Genomic DNA, 20482 nt, shown 5'->3' on the forward strand with positions numbered 1-20482 from the left:
TACAGAGGGGTGGAGATATTGATGCGGACGGTAGCCATAGAATCAAATCAGGGTGGATCAAGTGGCGACAAGCTTCTGGCATTCTCTGTGACAAGAGGGTACCACAAAAGCTAAAAGGCAAGTTCTATAGAACGGCGATTAGACCGGCTATGTTGTATGGAGCAGAATGTTGGCCTACAAAGATTCGACATGTTCAACAACTGAGTGTTGCAAAAATGCGTATGTTGCGATGGATTTGCAGTCACACAAGAATGGATTGAGTTCGGAACAATGATATACGTGATCGCCTAGAGGTAACACCAATTGAAGAAAAGCTTGTCCAACATTGGTTGAGGTGGTTTGGCCATGTCCAAAAGAGACCTCCAGAGGCAGCAGTGCATTGTGAAGTCCTAAGCCAAGCTAATAATATGAGGAGAGGTAGATGGAGATCAAAATTGACATGGGGGAGGCAACAAAAAGATATTTGAAAGCTTGGGATATACCTAGAGATCTATGTTTGAATATGAGTACTTGGAAAGCAGCTATTGAAGTGCCTGAACCATGACTTAGGGCTCTTGGTGGGTTTCAACTCTAGCCTACCCCAACTTACTTGGGACTAAAAGGCTATGTTGTTGTTGTTGTTGTTATTATCTAGAATCAAGAAAAGAACAATTACCGTAGTCCAGACTGCAATCTTGGAAGCCACAAGATTTGGGGGTAAGTTCAGTGTGAATTGGGACTCTGTAGATTCACCGAACATAATGTATCCCATGATTGCACCACCAGCGAACAGAACAGTAGACAGAGCGATACTAAAAACAAACATATACCAAAGCATGAGATCATGACTATCTTAAAACAATTTACAGCTTGCATGATTTTATTACCAAGTGAAGAGAATAGCAAAGAACTGGTTGCGTTTCTTCAGAGAAGAGTAGATGTTAGGGAACACTCCATGGCCTGAGTAGTGGTAGCCCCTTGATCTCTGACACGGAGTTATCCGACCACTCACTAGTGTTGCCGAGCACTCACTAGCGATGCTGACCATGAACTATCGTTGTCTACCACACACTATGGTTAGAGGTAGAAGACGAGAGGGAGAACATAGCACACACACATAGCACAAACACCAGCGTTGGTCGGAGCTCTGAAGAGGAGATGGCAAACTGAACTCTATCCATCTAATCCTAGTAAAGAGATGTCAGGCTACCATGCTGCTACAGTGACTAGATGTGACAGCAGGACTGACTTTGGCGTCTGCCCCTACTATGGCTACAGTGCGGCAGGTGAGCCATTCAGCGCCTGCCCCTGTAGCTGCTACAGTACAACAGCAAGGAACCCTTTTCGGCGCCGCCTGTCCCTGCCGTGCATTCACACAAGGGGAGTAGTAGATTACTTAACAATTCTTCCCCTAATCCTGCTGATATCCCTTGAACCCCCTCCATGCCGATCATCTTCTTCAGCTCCATGAGTCGAAGGCATCCGAGCGGCTTGGTGAGGACGTTCGCGAGTTGCTGACCAGTTTTGACAAACTCGATGATGATCTGCCCTCCATTGATATAGTCCCTGAGGAAGTGGAACTTGACATCGATGTGCTTGCTCCAGTCATGGTGAACTAGATTCTTTGTGAGGGCGATGGCGGGCTGGTTGTCCACCATCAGAGCTAGTGGGTGAGCTTCCACACCGGTCAGCTCGCCTAGCAGCCAACGCAGCCACACAACTTGGCACGCCACTGTGGCCGCCGCCATGTACTCTGCCTCACACGTGGACAATGCCACCACCTTTTGTTTCAGCGACAGCCATGAAATTAGGGCCGACCCGAGGAAGACAGGCACGCTAGAGGTGCTCCGCCATCCGTCGATGTCCCCCACCATGTCTGCATCACTAAACATAGTGAGCTGCAGCCTACTTTCGCTGGTCTTGGAGAAGATGATCCCATGATCCACTGTCCCCTTGACGTAGCGCAGCAGCCACTTCACTATAGCCCAGTGATCCTCTTGGGGATCCTCCATGAAGCGGCTGACGTAGCCCACGACAAACGCAATGTTCAGCCTCATGTGGACTAGGTAGCGTAGACCACCGACGATGCACCGGTAGAGTGTTGCATCTACCTTCACTGTGGTACTGGCCTTCATCAGCTTTAGCCGCTCCTCCATTGGAGTCACGCATGGCTTGCACTCAGCTATGCCGCTCCGCTCCAACAGCTTTGAGGCATATGCGCTCTAACCGAGCATGAGTGCCTCCTTCCCCTGTCTCACCTCGATGTGAAGGTAGTAGGAGAGCGCGCCAAGATCACTCATTCGAAAACGAGCCACCATCTCGAGCTTGAAGCTATCGATGTCCTCCGCACGTGCGCCGGTGACGATCAAGTCATCTACATACACGCTGACGATGAGCTCCTCCTTCCCTCATCACCGCGTGTAGAGCGCGTCCTCGGTTGCGCACTGCTTGAACCCAAGCTCGTCCAGCATGGTGTCAAGCTTGGCGTTCCACGTTCATGGGGCCTGCCATGATTCGTAGAGCGCCTTACGCAGTTGGAGCACCCTGTGCTCCGCTCCCTTAGCGGTGAAACCCGAAGGTTGTCTGATGAAAACCATCTCCACTAGCTCGTCGTTGAGGAAGGCCAATTTTACGTCCAGATGATGGACGTGCCAGTCCTTCGTTGCTGCCAAACCAAGAAGCAGCCGAACAGACTCCATGCGCACTACTGACGCAAAGACTTCCTCGAAGTCGATGCCCTCACACTGAACAAAGCCTTGGGCGACGAGGCGTGCCTTGTGCTTGACAATGGCACCGTGCTCGTCCCGCTTGACCTTGTACACCCACTTCAGGCCGATCGGACGGCATCCTAGAGGTGGATCAAGGAGCTCCCAAGTCTTGTTTTCCTCGATCGCCTTCATCTCCTCTAGCATCGCCCGTCACCAGTTTGCATCGTGCTCGGCCAACGCGAACGTGGGTGGTTCCTCTACACTGATGAGAAGTAGCTCTGGGTCATTGAGCAGCCGACCTGCTAGGCCTGAGGGCCCTGTGCCACCAATGATGTTGTCTAGCCTTTGGAACCGCACCTCCTCACCGTCGTGGAAGGCATCCACGAACTCAGTGATGTCACTTGGAGATGAGGCAAACTCGATCGGCATCGATAGAGTTCCCTGTTCCACTAGAGTGGTCAGCACAACACCTTGAGTGCTCAGCACTCTGGCTGTAGTGCTCGGCACTACTCCTGGACTGCTCGTTACCACCCCTAGAGTGGTCTGCACCACTGCAGGAGTGCTCAGCCCCAGTCTTGGAGTGGTCGGCACCACTGCAAGACTTCTTGGCTCTGGTACGGAAGTGTTCGGCACCTGTCCTAGAGTGGTCAACACCACTGTAGGACCGCTTGGCACTACTCCTGGAGTGCCCAGCACCCCTCTCGGAGTGCTCAGCACCACTTCTAGACTGCTCGTCTCTGTTGCTGGAGTGGTCTGCACATCCTCTCCAGCGTCTCCACCATCGTGGATGACCAAGTGCTCGACGACGAAGGTGCTGGTGAAGCCGCCAGCTTCCCCCGTGCTTAGACTGTTCTAGTCCCAGGCCGTCTTCTCGTCGAACATGACATCGCACGAGACAAGCACCTTGTCTCCACGTGGGTCGTAGAGTTGGTACGCCTTGGTACCTTCCACATAGCCCAGGAACACCATCGGTGTGCTCCTGTCCTCCAGCTTGGTGAGGACCGGCTTCGTCTTCCTGATGTGGCTGATGCAGCCAAATGTCCAAAGGAAGGACACATTCAGCTTGCGTCCTTGCCAAGCCACAAACGATGTCTTGCCCTTCAGGGCCTTGGTGGGTGCACGATTAAGGATGAACACCGTTGTCATCACCGCCTCACCCCAGAATCTTGCCAGCATGCTCTTGGCCTTCATCATGGATCGAGTCATGCCGACCACAGTCTGGTTCCATCGCTCCACCATGCCATTCTGTTGTGGTGAGTATGGCGCGGTGTGGTGTCGCACCACACCCTGATCCGCACAGTACGCAGCGAACTCTACCGAAGTGAATTTGCTACCACGATCAGTCCTTAGCCGCTGCATAGTGCTGCTGCCTCGCCGGCGCGCGAGGAGAAGAAAGGACCGAGCCAGGGAGTTGCTCGTCGGGCTGGACCAAGGGGCGCCACGGCCAAGCCGGTCGACAGCGGTGCGCTCACCCGCTGGGGAGCGCGCATGCCGGTGAGGAGGCCGGCGACGGTGCCATGGCTGCCCGCTCCACTGCTTCACTCGCTCGCTGCGGCTAAGAGAGTGAGAGAGAGAAGGAGAGGCGCGAATGAGGGTTAGGGTTCGGGAGGAGGACGGTGTCGGCGGTATTGTTCACCCGATCTCACCGCTCGGCTGTCCGATTGAAACCAACGACGCCGGATGCACGGGCCGCATCGCGCCCAGGCAGGCGAGCGCGCCGCGGCGCTTTGCCGTCCCAGGCCCAGGTTGCAACCTGGGTGCGAGCAGTACGCGCGCAGAGAAGCGGGCCGAGCTCATTTTGGTTGCTGGGCCGAAGGAACATTACAGAAATGAGTCAATTTTACCTATTTTTTATTTTCCAGTAAAAGTTTATTTCTAGAAAATGGATAAATGCCTCAAAGAAAATAGAAAACGAATTTTTCCTGTGGGTAAAATTCAAGAAATTGAGTATACATTTTCCGCTACTAAAGAAATTGTTTATTCTCTAGTTATTTTGAACCAACGTGATATTTAATTGAAGAAAAAGAGATTTTGACATGACTGCCAAAGAAATTGTTTATTCTCCGGTTATTTTGAACCAACGTGATATTTAATTGGAGAAAAAGAGATTTTGACATGACTGCTAAAGAAATAGTTTATTCTCCAGTTATTTTGAACCAACGTGATATTTAATTAGAGAAAAAGAGATTTTGACATGATTATGATGTTGTTATTTTCTGACCAACGTTGTTAATAACAATATCGTAATTTTAATGATTTTATGCATTAATTCTATTTCTGCCCAACGATGATGTAGAATTAGTGTATAAGAACAGTTGTAAATTTTAATGATTTTATGCATTAATTCTATTTCTGCCCAACAGTGATGTAGAATCAGTGTATAAGAACGGTTGTATGTTTTAATTTTGACCAACGTTGGAATTAAGACATGCAATTGTTGTTATTTTTTATGTTAAGAAAAAGATTGACCTGACCTTCATCTTAGCTGAGGTGAACTGGGTAGTCACCTCACTGTGTTCCACTGAGCCTATGGCACCGGTGAGGGAGACAAACGAGGCTGATGCCGCTTGGGCAACTAAAGAGAGGGATTTTAAATCCCAAAAGATGTCCTATGACCTTGAGCATAGGAAGTGGGTCACTGCCAACAAGAAATATTTGGCTGTGATAAAGAACACGATTGAACCTGCAATTGTGGGCTTAATTCCAGAGTGTGACACGATCACCGAGTACCTCGATAGAATAAAGAGTCAGTTCACTGGCTCTTCAAAGACATATGCTACCCAGCTGATAAAGCAACTGGTGATAGAGAGTTACTCTAGAAATGGTGGCATAAGAGAGCTCACGATGCGTCGTTGAAATTATGGCACTGTCGTTTAGGCCATATTTTGAAGGGGAGAATAGAAAGACTAGTTAAGAATGATATTCTTCCTCCATTAGAGCTCTTAGATTTAGAACAATGTAGAGAATGCATAAAAAGGAAAGTATGTAAAGAAAATTAAGAAAGATGCCAAACGAAGCGCATGAATTTTACAGATTATTCACACAAACATCTGTGGTCTATTTCCTGTAAAGAGTGTGGATGGTTATGATTCATTCATAACATTCACAGATGATTACTCCCGTTATGGCTGTATTTATCCAATCAAAGAAAGAACAGAAGCATTGGATAAATTTAAGATATTTAAGGTAGAAGTTGAAAACCAACTTAATTTAAAGATTAAGATAGTCGGGTCTGACCGTGGGGAGAGTACTACGATCGGCATACCCCATATGGCCAAGTTCATGGACCTTTTGCAAGGTTCTTACAGGAGAATGACATAGTAGCCCAGTATTATATATCGGGCGAACCTCAGCAGAATGGAGTAGCTGAAAGACGCAATCGTACCCTAATGGACATGGTCCGCAGTATGATAAGTTACTCCACCTTACCGTTGAGCCTGTAGATGGAGGCGTTAAAAACCACCATTCATATTCTCAATAGAGTACCAAGTAAGTCGGTGCCCAAAACACCGTATGAGTTATGGATAGGAAGAGTACCCTCACTAAACCACTTATGTGTGTGGGGGAGTCCTGCTGAGGCTAAAGTATTTAACCCAAACATTGAGAAACTAGATCCCAAACAGTAAGTTGCTATTTCATTGGCTACCCAGAAAAGTTAAAAGGTTTTCGTTTCTACTGTTCAGACAGACCTATAAAGTTTGTGGAAACGAGACACGTTGTCTTCCTAGAGAACAAAATGATGAGAGGGAGCATGGTAGCTCGAGAAATTGACCTTGAAGAGAAGCGGGTGTATACGCCCACTCCGATAATTCATGAGCTATTTTTCTCACTACTTGCTATCGCTGCACCGACAGTGCAAGATACTATGGTGCCAGCATCTGTTGTTATTCCACCTGTGGCAACAATGAATGACAATCTTCAGGATCCTATAGAACCTATTGCCACACATGAGGGGGAGCAACAACAGCCTCAAACAGAAGATGTGCCAAATGTGGAGGCCCCTAGAAGGTCTCAAAGAGTTAGAAAATCACTTGCTGATTATGAAGTATACAACACTGAGAAATTCCAAATGGAGGATGATCCCACCTCATTTGAAGAAGCCATAAGAAGTGATCATTCATCAAAGTGGCTTGAGGCCATGGAAAATAAAATGAAATCTATGAATGCCAATAAAGTTTGGGACTTGGAAATAATTCCTAAAAGAGCCAAAACAGTAGGCTGTAAATGGGTCTACAAAACAAAACTTGACTCTCAAAGGAATATAGAGAGATATAAAACACGACTTGTGGCAAAAGGCTTTACGCAAAGAGAAGGGATTGATTACAATGAGACATTTTCTCCAGTCTCATGTAAGGATTCCTTCAGAATCATAATGGCATTAGTGACACATTACGATTTAGAATTACATCAGATGGATGTAAAGACGTCATTTCTCAACGGGAACTTGGAGGAAAATGTTTATATGGCACAACCGAAAGGTTTTGTCATGGAAGGAAAAGAACGAAAGGGATGTCGCCTAAAGAAATCCATTTATGGATTAAAACATGCTTCAAGATAGTGGTACTTGAAGTTTGATCAGACAATAAGGGATTTTGGGTTTAAAGAGAATGTAGAGGACAATTGTGTCTATGCAAAGTTTAAGAATGGGAAGTTTATCTTTCTTGTCCTGTATGTGGATGATATCTTACTTGCTAGTAGTGATGTCAGTCTACTACTGGAGACAAAGAAGTTTTTGTCCTCAAAATTTGATATGAAAGATCTTGGTGAAGCTTCGTTCGTTCTAGGGATCGAGATTCACCGAGATAGAAGTAAAGAGGTATTAGGACTGTTACAAAAGGCATACATAGAAAAGATCTTAAAGAAATTTAGTATGCACAAATGTAGTCCCTCATCTGTTCCTATAGTCAAGGGCGACAGATATGGGGATTTAAAATGCCCCAGGAACCAGTATGAGATCGATTAAATTGAAAATGGTTCCATATGCTTCAGTTGTCGGAAGCTTGCAATATGCTCAAGTATGTACGCGCCCTGACTTGGTATTTGTTACCGGATTACTTGGCAGATTCCAGAGCAATCCTGGAACAGAACACTAGAAATTAGTAAAGAAAGTCTTGCGTTATTTGCAAGGAACGAAGAGCCTCATGACGACGTATAGAAGATCTGATTCACTCCATATAGTGAGATATTCAGATTCTGATTATGCGGGAGATGATAGAAAATCCACGTCTAGATATGTATTCACTCTCGCAAGGGGAGCTATTTCATGGAAAAGCTCAAAGCAAACCGTCGCTACATCGTCCACAATGTATGACGATTTGTAGCATGTTATAAGGCAATGGGGCAGGTGAACTAGCTAAAGAAGTTCATACCGGGTTTGAAGGTGGTTGACGACATCTATAGACCACTTAAGTTATACTGCGATAATAATCCGGCAGTATAGTATGTTCACAACAATAAGTTAAGTGGTGCTGCCAAGCACATTGACATAAAATATTATGTTGTGAAAGATAAAGTCCATGATCATGTCATAAGTCTTGAGCATATAAGTACCGAAAAGATGCTAGCGGATCCGCTTACAAAAGGCTTACCACCCAACGTATTCAGAGATCATGTAGCTAGCATGGGTTTAAGGAAAAGCCTAAAATTCCTGGACAAAAGAAGGCCCAAAGTTAAGTATCTATTTCAGAACAGAGTTGTGTGTTGTAGCTGTTAAATCTATCAGCAATTGACCGTGACGATGAAACATGCTCTATGCGCTAATATGTAATAGAATGAACAAAAGTAAATGATATAAAATTAAAAGATGGTAGTGAGATCAAGGGGGAGAATGTTAGTTGATCTCCACCGGCCTATTGGGCCCTTGGATCTGCGCTCTTATCGGGGGCGCCCAACCCTAATATAGTTGGTGGCCCCTTGTCGCACAGCACTATATAAAGATAGGTGGGGATCACGGCTCAAAAAGAAAGTTGACCGGAGCCGCCGTAACCACCTACAGAAAACCTAATCCGATCTAAAGAAGGGTGCTGCCAGCGACGGGAAGCCCACCGACTCCGCCGTCACCTCTGCATCGCCACTGGACATCGTCTCCACCACGCTGGACTCCACCGCGCCGAGCTCCCTCGACACCGGCGTCCACGAGGCTGCGGCGCAACTGCGCCAGGGCAAACTAGAGGAACCCTAAGTAAGATGCTTACCTCGATCTATGGTTTAGAGGCACTGTTGTTCTAACACATTTAATGCAAGAATCTAAAGATTTCCATCCAACTTGTACTCACCTTACATCCCCATGCTTGGTATAACCTAGACTTCATGAAAGGTTTGTTCAAGCTGTCTTCAATGCCATTCCATTTTATGAAAGTCCTCCAAATTTTGCGTATGTTTGTTTACTATCATTTCCTTCGGCTATCTTACTTTCCTTTTACAGACAATCGAAGAATAATTGGTAGTCTAGTCTATTTTTTTGCAGTTGGACATCCCGAATCATATCAAGTGTACATAGTCAAACAAAATTGACATCAATCCAACAAAAAGAAGTGAGATGACAAGCATACTTTCTAAACTGCATACCAAATCCACCCTCTTGACGGAGCACCATTGCCATCATTTGTGGGTTGCTTGCGCCTAGCGAGGCTTCACATCCACAGGGGTGCTCAAATGGATGTTGGATATTTATGTGAGCAGACTAATTTAAATTTGAGCATGTTCGATATACTTGTTTGGGCTTTTCTGCTGTGCTGTGAGATGAAACGAGTTTCTGGACAAGGGTACATTGAAATCATAACAATTTTGGAAAAGACATTGATTCGATCAATTCAAGGTTTTCATCGTATCACAAGCTCTTGATTTCACTATGTAAATCAATGAAAAATGTTCAAGGATACGATGAGAAATAGTGAATATGAACCTACACACTGCTATACACTACGGAGTAGTACACTACCTAGTATTGAGAAGAAACATCTGTAGCTACACTGAACATCACCAATCAATGCCTCAATGAATCGAATGCCAAATGGCTGCATGATTAACCCCAAGCAGTGACGAGCAATCTAGTTCAAGCACCTTCTTCAGTTTTCTTCTTTATTTTGAGGGCAGCGCTGACGACATTTCCCCTTGTAATCATCCCAACCTTCAGGAATGGAAATTGGATCAAAAAGGTATTGTTGTTAAGGGTATTGAGCTATAGCAAATGAACATAAATTGCAAGGAACGAATGATCCACTCACTAGTTTCCCCATGCTATCAACTACAGGTAATCTCCGGTATTTGGTTTCAAGTAGCAACCTTGTAGCAGCATCAAGATTAGTATTTGTACGCACCGCTAAAGGTGAAGAAGTCATTACATCACCAATGACCTTCCCATTAGTTTTGCTTAATAGTCTCTGTATCTCGTGGAATGTCTGTAGAGCAGTAAGTATAAGTCTATCACAAAGAGACGAACAATAATTCATTCATGAAAACAGTTAAAGCTAATTAGATAAATAATCTGACTGTATAAACAATGGAGCAGGTTATCCTCATTTTAACAGCTTCGAAGGTATAGTGTTTAAGATAGACTGACAGATCGAGTATTCCTGAAGTACAAAAATGTGGTTCAAACTGTACTGCAGAACACAGTAACTAAAAATGTGAAGGTCTGATGTAGTTAAAACATTTTGTTATACTGAGGACCTGTTTTATCAACATATAAATTGCTTAAAGAGACCTCCCCAGCAAACCATCTCCATAGGTGGCACTAAAAAGGTCAGGAAAATACAGCTGATGTAGAAAAGATTATATCTTGAGATAGTATTAACTAGCCAGCATGAATGATTCAATGTATACTCCAGGTTATAGAAAAGATAAACAATACCTTCCATGTACTATCCACATCAGGAAACAAGTTTGTATTTGTATCGGCCAATCCATTTCCTGAATCATGAGATAAATATCATATGACAGTGAATACTATGAGATACTATATATGCATACAACAATTGAATTGCAGGCTAGAAGAAAAGTAATGGAAAAGATACGACGTTCTGTACGAGTTGAAGAAGTGATGTACAAATATACTGCAAATGGCAAGTAAAAGGCGGACAGTTGTCGTATAATTGATAGCATGAATAACACTTGTTATGTGTGGTTATGGACAACATACGTTGTAATATGAGTTGTTTGTAAGCAACAGAATCCAAGTTCCAGGAAGAAATAAATACCTGACATCGAATCCAAAGCTAATAGATCATAATCTGATACAACCCCAACCTGCAGGAGAAAAATACTGAAAATATAATAGACATCATAGATAAACTTTGGTGATAATAGCCAAGCTTGTAGATGTAATAGTCGAAGCTAACAGAGCACTAGTCAGCTAAGTTTGCATGCTTCAATAACAAAAGAGTAAGCACTAAAAGAATACAGGGCAGTTAGAGAAAAGATTTACAATAAACTAACCAACTTCCCATCATCGTCAACCACAGGTAAGCCAGAGATCTTGTGCTGCACCAGCAGCTCCAGGGCTGCGCGCACGCAAAGAAACAGCAGAAATTAGCAACTTGGGAAAATGCGAAGCAAGTGAACACATGCGTCATGCTATAAGGATAGGTACCTTGGTCAACCGGTGTAGTAGGTTGGACAACATGGAGATTGTCCCTTCTTGTCATGAAGTCACCAACCGTGTACACTCCATTGCTATGCTGCACAAGGAGGGAGCATGCAGGTATCGTCAACAGTAAATTGATGGCTAAAACGATAGATTTGGTACCACTGAGAAAAATTTCCTCGAGAGATTAGTAGTAGATATGTAAGTGCTTGCTGAAGGAGGAATTTCAATGACACGAATGTGAATTGCACAAGAATGAAAATGTGCCTCTTGAGTTTCAAATTTGGGATATGGAACATTGTCCTGCTAATATTGTAAAAAGAAGTATACATATGTAGTGATGTTAGACGCTAGTGATTATTGGGCTATATAGTAAGCAGTAATATTTGGACAATCTATAAGAAGCTAAGAAGGGACTTGAACAATGGAATGTTGGAAGAATCTTGGTAGGAAAGGAAGGAAGCTCTTGGTATATATACCAACAATAAGTAAACAATCCAATCCAACGGAGACAGGAAAAAAAATGAAGGTAAACAGAAAGTGATAGCCGTCTGTCACCTGGGGCGATGCCTCCCTCTAAAAATATCATTGTAAAAGAGTGGTGTTAGACTTAGACGTTAGTGGTTGTAGGGCATCACATAATCTACCGAGAATTTATAATGAGGTTATTTCAGCAACAACTACTGTTAATTCAGTCTTATAACAGCGCACGTCAAGCCATAATACCAATTGTTGATTCCAAAATAAGAAGGGAAACAGGGGTTATTTCAGCAACAGCCTGTTTTCGGTTCAATTTTGAAAGGCCAGCCATAATACGAATTGATTCCAAAAACAACATCCGTTCTTCTTAACCAACGAATTCAAGGGCGTCGTATAGTAATTAAAAAGCAAACCAACATCGGAGAGGAAACAATAAGAAGAAAGAATCATACGAAACTGAAAGGGGAAAAAAAATCGATAGCCGTCCTCACCCCGGAGATGCCTCCCGCGGCTGGCGCGGCAGCTGCGGCGGAGCGCGCGCGGACGGACCTGCACGACGACGACGCCCGGCGGCCTGGGACAGTCTGGCGCTGGAACGCGGACGTGGAAGGGCGGGAGCGGGACCGAGCGGCGGCGAGGGTGGCGTCCGCGGATACAAGAAGCCTAGTGTCCATGGCGCCGCCACGCGCGCGTGCGCCGAGGGGATTGGGATTGGGCGAGGAGACACGAGAGGGGCTGGAATGGATGGCCGATGATTGCAGACTAATGATGAGAAGCCGCCGATTGATTGGCTATATAAGCTTACCTATAAGCCTAGCTAGGTGGGGAAGCAAAAGCAATCGTGTTGGCAAGGGATGGGGATGGAGCAAAAGCAAAAGCCTACGGTTGATTTTTGGTAGGAAATTTGGGAGTAAAAGGAGAGATCTTTCTGACTAAAAAGGTACAACACGATAGAGACAGAGTAGACAAGGCTATTCCATTCTTGCTTCTTCGGCCGTTCAGCGCACTGAGATTTTATCCCCTGCTATTTTCGGACGACAGAATCTTTATGGCAGTATATTCAGTTTAGCCTTCTCTTAATGTTACAGGCTTAGAGCAGGGTAAAACAGTGTATTATAGAAGATACTACACTGCTAGCCCTATTCGTTTGGCTGATATTCGGTTTATGCTGATATTTATGCTAATTTATTATACGAGAAAAACACTAAAAATACAATGCTCCAGGAACGGTCTGTAACTTTTGTATTCAGTTTACCCGCTTCTTGAACAGGAAAACGCCTTTCTTTAGTCATCCGGCCACCGTTTTCCGATCAACGTTCGACTTCCCCACGACGCACGTGCCCGGTCGCCCGCCGACTGTAGACTTGTATGCTTGTGCTGGCCGTTTAGCGATGATGCAGCCTGTTCGTTTGGTCGTAAATGATCGTGGATTATAAATCAGAAGAGTATTTTTCTCTCGTACCAAACCAGCCAGCAGTAATAATTCATGATCGTTTCAGCCGAAATAAACAGGTTGATAAAGTGCTTGCTCTACAGAAAGAAAAGGAGAAGTTTTAACATAACTTTTGAAACGGTTGCACCTGTTTTAGAATTTTTTTCCTAAAATCATGCTATGTCTTATATATTGAAATTATTTAAATATTATGTAGAATCCATTTTATATTTATTTACTAGACGATGCTCTCATTATTTATTTATGATTAGTTTGTTTCACTACAGAAAAGATTTTTAGAGACGGTTAAAATCGGTTTTCAGAGACAGTTTGAAAAACCACTACAATGTTGCTGATTGTAAAAATAAGTGAATTTTAGAAGCAGTTTTAAAACCGATTCTAAAAATCGATTTTCAGGTGGTACTCTTACGACAACCGCAACTAAAAATCCATTTTCTGAGGTGGTTCTCTTAAGATAACCGCAACTAAAAATTAATTTTCGGAGGCGGTTGATTTAAGTCAACTGTCCTTAAAAATATATTTTTTATATTTTTAAAAATCATTTAGAGTCTAATAAAAATAAGAAAAATATTTTTAATATAGCCCAAAGGGTTGAGGACCGGCCACAGCTCAATAATTTTAAGTATTTTTTTAAATCATTTAGAGTCTAATAAAAATAAGAAAAAACATTTTTAATATAGCCCGAAGGGCTGAGGATCGGCCACCGCTCAATAATTTTCATTAGTATTTTTTAAAAATCATTTAGAGTCTAATAAATGTAAGAAAGAAGTATTTTCATTCTTCACTTATATTTTGAATAAGTGCAAACACTGGGATTCAAACTCGCAACCTTTTCCTTGCGTGTTTTATCCCCTACCACCGTACCACAGAATCACTTATGACTAGTCCACGATGCTGATTATTTATACTAATATGTACGAATCTTGTAATTAATATTTTATTTTATAAACAATCTTAAATGAGAAAACTTTCAACTATAAAGTTTTAGATCTCGTCGAACACTACAACTTTCATATAGGACATTTTTCCACCCAAGGTCATTTAAAAAATTCAAAAATTTGAAATTCAAAATCTGAGACTTAATTTATATATTTCGAACCCTAAATGATATCAAACAAATATTTTATCAACTATAAAGTTTTAGATCTCATTGATCTCTACAATTTTGATATAAATTGTCTTCATCTAACTTTATTTAAAAAAGATAAGATTTTGTTTGTGCTGCAGCTATTTTTAAGGACGGCTAATTTAGTCATCCGCCTCTGAAAATCGATTTTTAGAGAACTACCTCTGAAAATCACTCATTTTCAGAGACGGTTTACATAAGCAATCGTCCTTAAAAATAGTATTTTTAGAGACGGTTTTCTTAACGGAACCCCCCTAAAAATGGATACATATTTAGAGGCAGATTTCTTAATGGAACCGCATCTGAAAATGGATTTTCAGCGACGGTCACGGAGCTACAGTGCTCCACAGCGATGTTAGAGGCGGCGTGCTAGTTGAACCGCCTCTGATAGAAAATGGAGATGTCCCTAAAAATCTTTTTCTGTACTAGTGTTTTGACCAACCGAACTACATATAGAAGGCTAATAAGTGACGAGCATGGCTAGCGTCTGGATGCCCGCGTAGCTTGCATCTGTCCGCCTCGCTCCGACTCGCATGTGTACCCTGTCCTCGACGCTGCGCCCGCCGCTCCTTGTGTCCGGATAGACGGCTGCACAGCTGAAAGGTCATAATATGGCTATAGGAGGGTGAATAGCCTATTTAAAAATTCTACAAAGTACTAGAGCAAAGTGATTAGTACAACAATTGGCTTAATGTAAATTTGCTCTAGCTCTACAAGGGATGCAAGCCACCTATCCCAATAATTCTTGTTGCTAAGATCACTAGGCACATAACAAGCTAGGTCACTACTCACTAAGCTAGTGTGCTCTCAAAGACTAACTAAAGAGGCACACTACCCAAACTAACAAGCTCTAAAAAACTAACTATACTAAAGAGCTTGACAACTAGTTTACAAGGAATATAAAGGAGTGAGTAGGGTGATTATACTATCGTGTCGAGGAATGAATCAATCAAAATATGAAGACAACCAATCATCGGGAGAAATCCAATCACAAGAATGACACATGATTTTTCTTCCGAGGTTCACGTGCTTGCTTGCACTCTAGTCCCCATTGTGTCAACCAACACTTGGTGGTTCGGCGGCTTAGAGGTGTTGCACGAACCTTGTCCAACAAATGGACACTACAAGAACCTATCTATAAGTGAGGTGACTCAATAACACAAGCAATCCACTAGAGTTACCTTTTGGCTCTCCGCCGGGGAAGGTACAAGACCCCTCACAATCACCGGAGCCGGCCGCGAACAATCACCAACATGTGCCGGGGCTCCTTCGCTGCTCTAAGCCATCTAGGTGTGTCGGCCCCTCAATTTGAGAGTCCACAGTGCATCCATATTTGCGCCAGGATCACGCACAAATGCACACTAATCACATGAATGGTACATAGATATATAATAAAAGGTTCTAAGCTTTATTGATATCTAAAATAAGTCTACAACAGTGGCCCAAGGGGCTTAGTCATAGGCTACATAGCTAGCGAAAGGCTATGGCCGTGAAATGATATTATAGGTGGTCTCTAAAGCGGGATTATAATACAATGAAATGGCATCCTATTCCACAGGCAACTTGAGCATGGATGAAACCCTAGCCTCGATGTCACATTACTACGATCGTATCTCCTTACGGGAAACCTAATCCTCGTGGTATGCTTCAACTTCAAAGTCATAGTCTTCTTCTATGTCGAGGTCTGTGAGGCAACAATGGGTGAGTACATATGTACTCAGCAAGTCCCAACCATAGGGTGGAAATAGAAGTGTAGTGGTGGTTATAATTACGGGTTGGGTCCTAGCGGAGTATTACCATTCCCACTAGTACCCGGGTTAGCATCAATTCCATTACCAGTTTTATTACACATAAAAGTAAAGCTAATTATAGTATCTCATCCTAGCATTTGCCCATTCCAAGGACGTGGCTATTCGAATAGATTTAATAAACTACGCAGAGGTGTACAAATTTCCCCACACGATAGGTGCAACCTCATCCATGATCAGTAGACAAAATAGACCTAACGAGATCCTATACCCGCTTGGAAGCTAAGCAAGATTTCCATATAATCTCTACCACGATTTCTTAGGGGTTGGAGACACAAAACCGAGAAGATACCAAATCCCCCAAAACGTGATGATACCAAATCATCACAAAAGAAAACATGGCTCGAAGATGGCCAAGAAAACAGTGGCTTGAATGCGGCCTAAAAACCTAAAGCTTAACGTGGAAGATCACATAGCATCTACGCCAACCGGACACGGAAGAAAATCTATCCCCCATATCGGCTCCTGATATTCTGCTACCTACACTGGCCTCTTAGTAGACACTATACTTCTATCTAACGGGGTGTGGGATCAAGCCTACCTATATAGACATGTAGCTGTATGAAAATATCTCACTAGGCGAGAGGGACTATGAACAAGTCCTTATGTGACAGAGGCGAGTATCTCGCACAAGAACCCTATCCAAGCATTCCTATCATGATAAACTACCTCCATAGTTTACCACTACTTGCCCCATGTCGGGGTTTTGTTCAGGTTTAGCAAGTTTTAAGTCCATTATTATCCCTAAATCTAGTCATGGTGTGGAGCTCATAAAATAACAAGATAACCCTTAATCTTAATTATATCACATTAACCGAGCCATTTTCTAGGGTAATAATCTCATAGTCATGTTTTAGCATTATGGTGGTTTAAAGCAAGATGGTAAGGAGGGGAGCTAGGACTTGCCTTCATCGTTGTCACCTTCTGGCACGTCTATGTAACTCGGGTCTTCGTCCTTCTAATGATTATCGTCGTCTGTTAGACGTATCGGTCCAATAGACTACCGCTATCCACAAAAGAAAAGGCACAAACAAACAAAGGACTATGTGGTGGCACTAGGTGCATATGGTAGGGTTTGATTTTAGATGAATTTTAGAAATGGTTTCTTGCGAAACGGAGTTATGGTTTAAAAGTTATGAATTTTAGAAGTTTATTCTATAGCTAATTAATTAGGTGGAATTTTATATGCATTTTGTAGTGCATGAAAATGGGTGCAAACTACATGGTTAATTTCTTTAATACATCTAGTTTATTTACAAATTTTCTAGGAATTTTTCTAAGTTAGGAAAATGCATTTCTAACCCTCTGTGTACACTAACCGTGTGTACCCAGCGTTTTCTAAAATGTATCCCGCGCTGTGTGTTTGTGATGTGTGTGTGTGTCTGTGATAGGTGGGCCCCTTGCTTGCATCAGCAGTGATGGCAGCGTTGGTGTTATGGCCGTGGGCCCATATGTTAGTGAGGGAATGGGAGGGAGAGGGGAGACGAACGGGGACGGAGGGGAACGACACCGCCGTTTCCTTCCGGTCCCTCCTGGCTGGGTTAGAGAAGAGGGGGAGGGGTACGACGGTGGATAGAGGTGACTGTGCTAGTGTCGGAACAGGGGAGGAGGAGCGGGGCTTGCTAGAGCGGCTTATGCCGGCAGCGTTAGTCCTCGGGAGTGGTGGATGAGGGGTGGACGGGGTCCGCTGGGTCATGCCGCAGCCGGTAGCGGGGTCGCCGTCGATAGCAGGTTCCCATGGCAGTGGCGGTGGCTCGCCAGTGAGGTCACGGCAGCGCAATGCACTAGACTCAGCCCTAGAGGCCCTAATCTACTCAACTATCTATGTGAATGCGTGTGCGGGTGCGTGAGAAGTGCAGTTGGGGTGATGGTGTGTCCTGGGTTGGCCTTGTCGGTGATGGCTGATGGCCATGGTGGCTTGATGGAGCAGTGCTCATGTGGGCAGCGCTACACAGAGACCTATACTACCTAGCAACTACAACAAAAGAAAGATGGGAAGCTCAGAGACTCACCGGTCGCTCCAATTGGCCAGAGATGTAGCGGAGAAGAAGGAAGGAGAGGGCGACGCTAATGGCGCTGGCAAACTCCAGAAAGGGAAGAAGTGGAAAAAGGGGAAAGGGGAAGAGGAGGGGGAGATGGGGTGTTCTTGCCCCGGCGGAGTTGGTGGTGGAGAGGGTGTGGTGAGAGCGTCACCGGCTAGGCCTATTTACAGGCCAGCAAGGCCGATGTCCTGGCAGTGAGATATTTCTTGCGACCATGCTTATCCACCTCTCGGCCATGTGGTTGACCTTGTTAGGTCACATCACCATGGCTGGAGCTTGCTCGTGCGCACGCCAGAGCTGCCTTGGCAGCTACTCCGGTGGCTCTGCACAGCGGCGACCATGGCGGTGACCATTGATGTAACACCCCGAGTGTTAGTCATGAGTTAAGCAGTGGATTTGGACTTAAGTAAACTATGTCAAGCAATGATCATGATCTCTCATTCATAATTTTGAAGTGATGATGAAGGTGTTGTGGTCCAATCTATGAAATTGAGTCCCAACTTGAACTTGGACAACACACCTTTGCTTACATGTGGACCCTAGTTAAGGTTAGGCATGAGTAATGTTAAACATGCTTGTTTCATGTACATTACATCAACATGCATCCATCTTGACCAGTGGAAAAGTTTCATGAAGTTTGGAGCCAAAAAGTCACATGAAATGATAAGTCAGATTTTTGCTTAAATTGCTTCATTTAGCAAATGGAAACATGGGATGTTGACCAAACCTTGCAACCTTTCTCAAACAACTCTAATTCAACTCATGAACAAAAGTCATGAAGGGTTCATGTTGAGAAAACGTCAAGAAAATGCCTCAATTGGTCGAGAACCCTAATTCCAGGGTTTAATGAGGTGCTGCTTTGACCAAGACGAAGAAATGATTTCTGTACCAGACATGACATTTGACCTTTAATAAAAGTTGAAGTTTAAGTGGAGTATAACATACTTTATTTTTGGACTAAGACTTGATTAAACTTCTAAGTGGCTCAAACAGTGGTTTCAAGTTTGAATCAACTGCTATTTTTAGCCCCACAGAATATTCTAAGTCTCAGATTAGTGGCAAGAATAGTTGGCATCTCGCGTTCTCGGATTTTTGTTAAGCAACTCAAGTTAAGCCAAATATAAAAGTGTAACACCCTAAAAATTGCTCTTTTCGAAAAAGATATGAAATGATTTAATTAGGAATTTATGCGCTCATGAAAACATAGGAAAATAAAAATTTTCATTAATTTAAAACTTATCATAAGGTAGCAACATGTTTGTACATACATGCCAGTGTAATTGATTTATTGATTGTGTGGTTTGAATCAAGTTTCAAAATGGGTTTAATTGCTTTTGGAAATAAATTTGAAAATAGCTTTGAAAGAAAAGAAAAGAAAATAAGAAAATAAAAGCATTTAAAAAGTTGTGAAAATTTATTTTTGGAAAACTTACCAAAATTGCTCATTTTTATTTGAATTGAAAAGTGTATTTGAAAACCATATTCAAATTTGATTTATATTTGAATTGGGTTTTGAAATATGAAAAGAAAATAGAAAAAGGGAAAAAACCCTTCCTCTCCCTCTCTGCCCGTCCGGCCTGCTTGGCCTGCTCTCTCCTTTTTCCCATCATTTCTCCGCGTGGGCCGAGCCGGTCCAAGCACTCCCTCCCTCTCTAGTTTTACCCCGAGCGGCCCAATCCGTGGCCTAGCTGCAGCAGCAGTAGCCACCAGCGTGCCTCCTCCTCCTCCTCTATCACCGATCACCCGGGCTTGCCTGTCAGCTCCGTCCTCGTCCTCCAGTTCATGTTCGACGCGGACTCCGTGTGTCCTTCTCTGCCCCATCCTCAACTTGGAGTACACCTCAAGCCATGCTGAGCCCTCTTAAATAGCACCCCAACGCGTCGCACCGTATCCTTCGTACCCTAGAGCCATAGCCGCCTAGCTCTAGCTTCGCCGCGCGCCGGAACCCTACTGCCGCTTTTCGCCGCCTCCCTAGCGCCATCGTAGCATGACTCTCTATCGTCAATTGGTTGCCTTTTGAGCTTCATGAAAAGGTAAGGAAGCTGTAGGTACTATCCTTGATCCTTATTTCGAGCTTCATGAAAAGGTAAGAAACCCGAGCCACTAGATCGGGCATACCGTCGTCACCGTCCCTCTCCTGTTTCAACTGGTACCCTAGTTGGATCTGCCTTGTTCCCCTACCCTAGTGGACTCAGTTGAAGCAATGGAGCCCTTAGGGTGTTTTCGAGCCTCACCGACGAAGGTCGGCCATGGCGCCGCTGACTAGAAGCAGCACGCCGGTGACCTCACCTCCCCAACCGTC

At 44.0% G+C, this 20482-nt stretch overlaps 1 protein-coding gene across 1 annotated transcript; it reads right to left on the minus strand.

Annotated features, from left to right (window-relative positions):
- Positions 1-9529: 9529 nt before the first annotated feature.
- Positions 9530-12577, minus strand: LOC136493183 (CBS domain-containing protein CBSX2, chloroplastic-like). The gene is made up of 7 exons (XM_066489233.1): positions 12243-12577; positions 11278-11365; positions 11124-11188; positions 10886-10934; positions 10540-10598; positions 9914-10087; positions 9530-9816 (listed from the first exon to the last, which is right to left on the minus strand). The coding sequence occupies exons 1-7, from the start codon at positions 12423-12425 to the stop codon at positions 9742-9744; spliced, it is 693 nt and encodes a 230-aa protein (XP_066345330.1). The 5' UTR covers positions 12426-12577; the 3' UTR covers positions 9530-9741.
- Positions 12578-20482: the final 7905 nt, after the last annotated feature.

This window comes from Miscanthus floridulus, chromosome 11, assembly GCF_019320115.1.
Source record: "Miscanthus floridulus cultivar M001 chromosome 11, ASM1932011v1, whole genome shotgun sequence".
Classification (NCBI taxonomy): domain Eukaryota; kingdom Viridiplantae; phylum Streptophyta; class Magnoliopsida; order Poales; family Poaceae; genus Miscanthus; species Miscanthus floridulus.

Coding starts and splice junctions, on each gene's coding strand:
- LOC136493183 (XM_066489233.1), bottom strand. CDS start 12,425: ATGGACACTAGGCTTCTTGTATCCGCGGACGCCACCCTCGCCGCCGCT. Junction 11,189..11,277: donor TACTACACCGGTTGACCAAG/GTACCTATCCTT, acceptor GCGTGCGCGCAG/CCCTGGAGCTGCTGGTGCAG. Junction 10,599..10,885: donor AGCTTTGGATTCGATGTCAG/GTATTTATTTCT, acceptor CTCATGATTCAG/GAAATGGATTGGCCGATACA.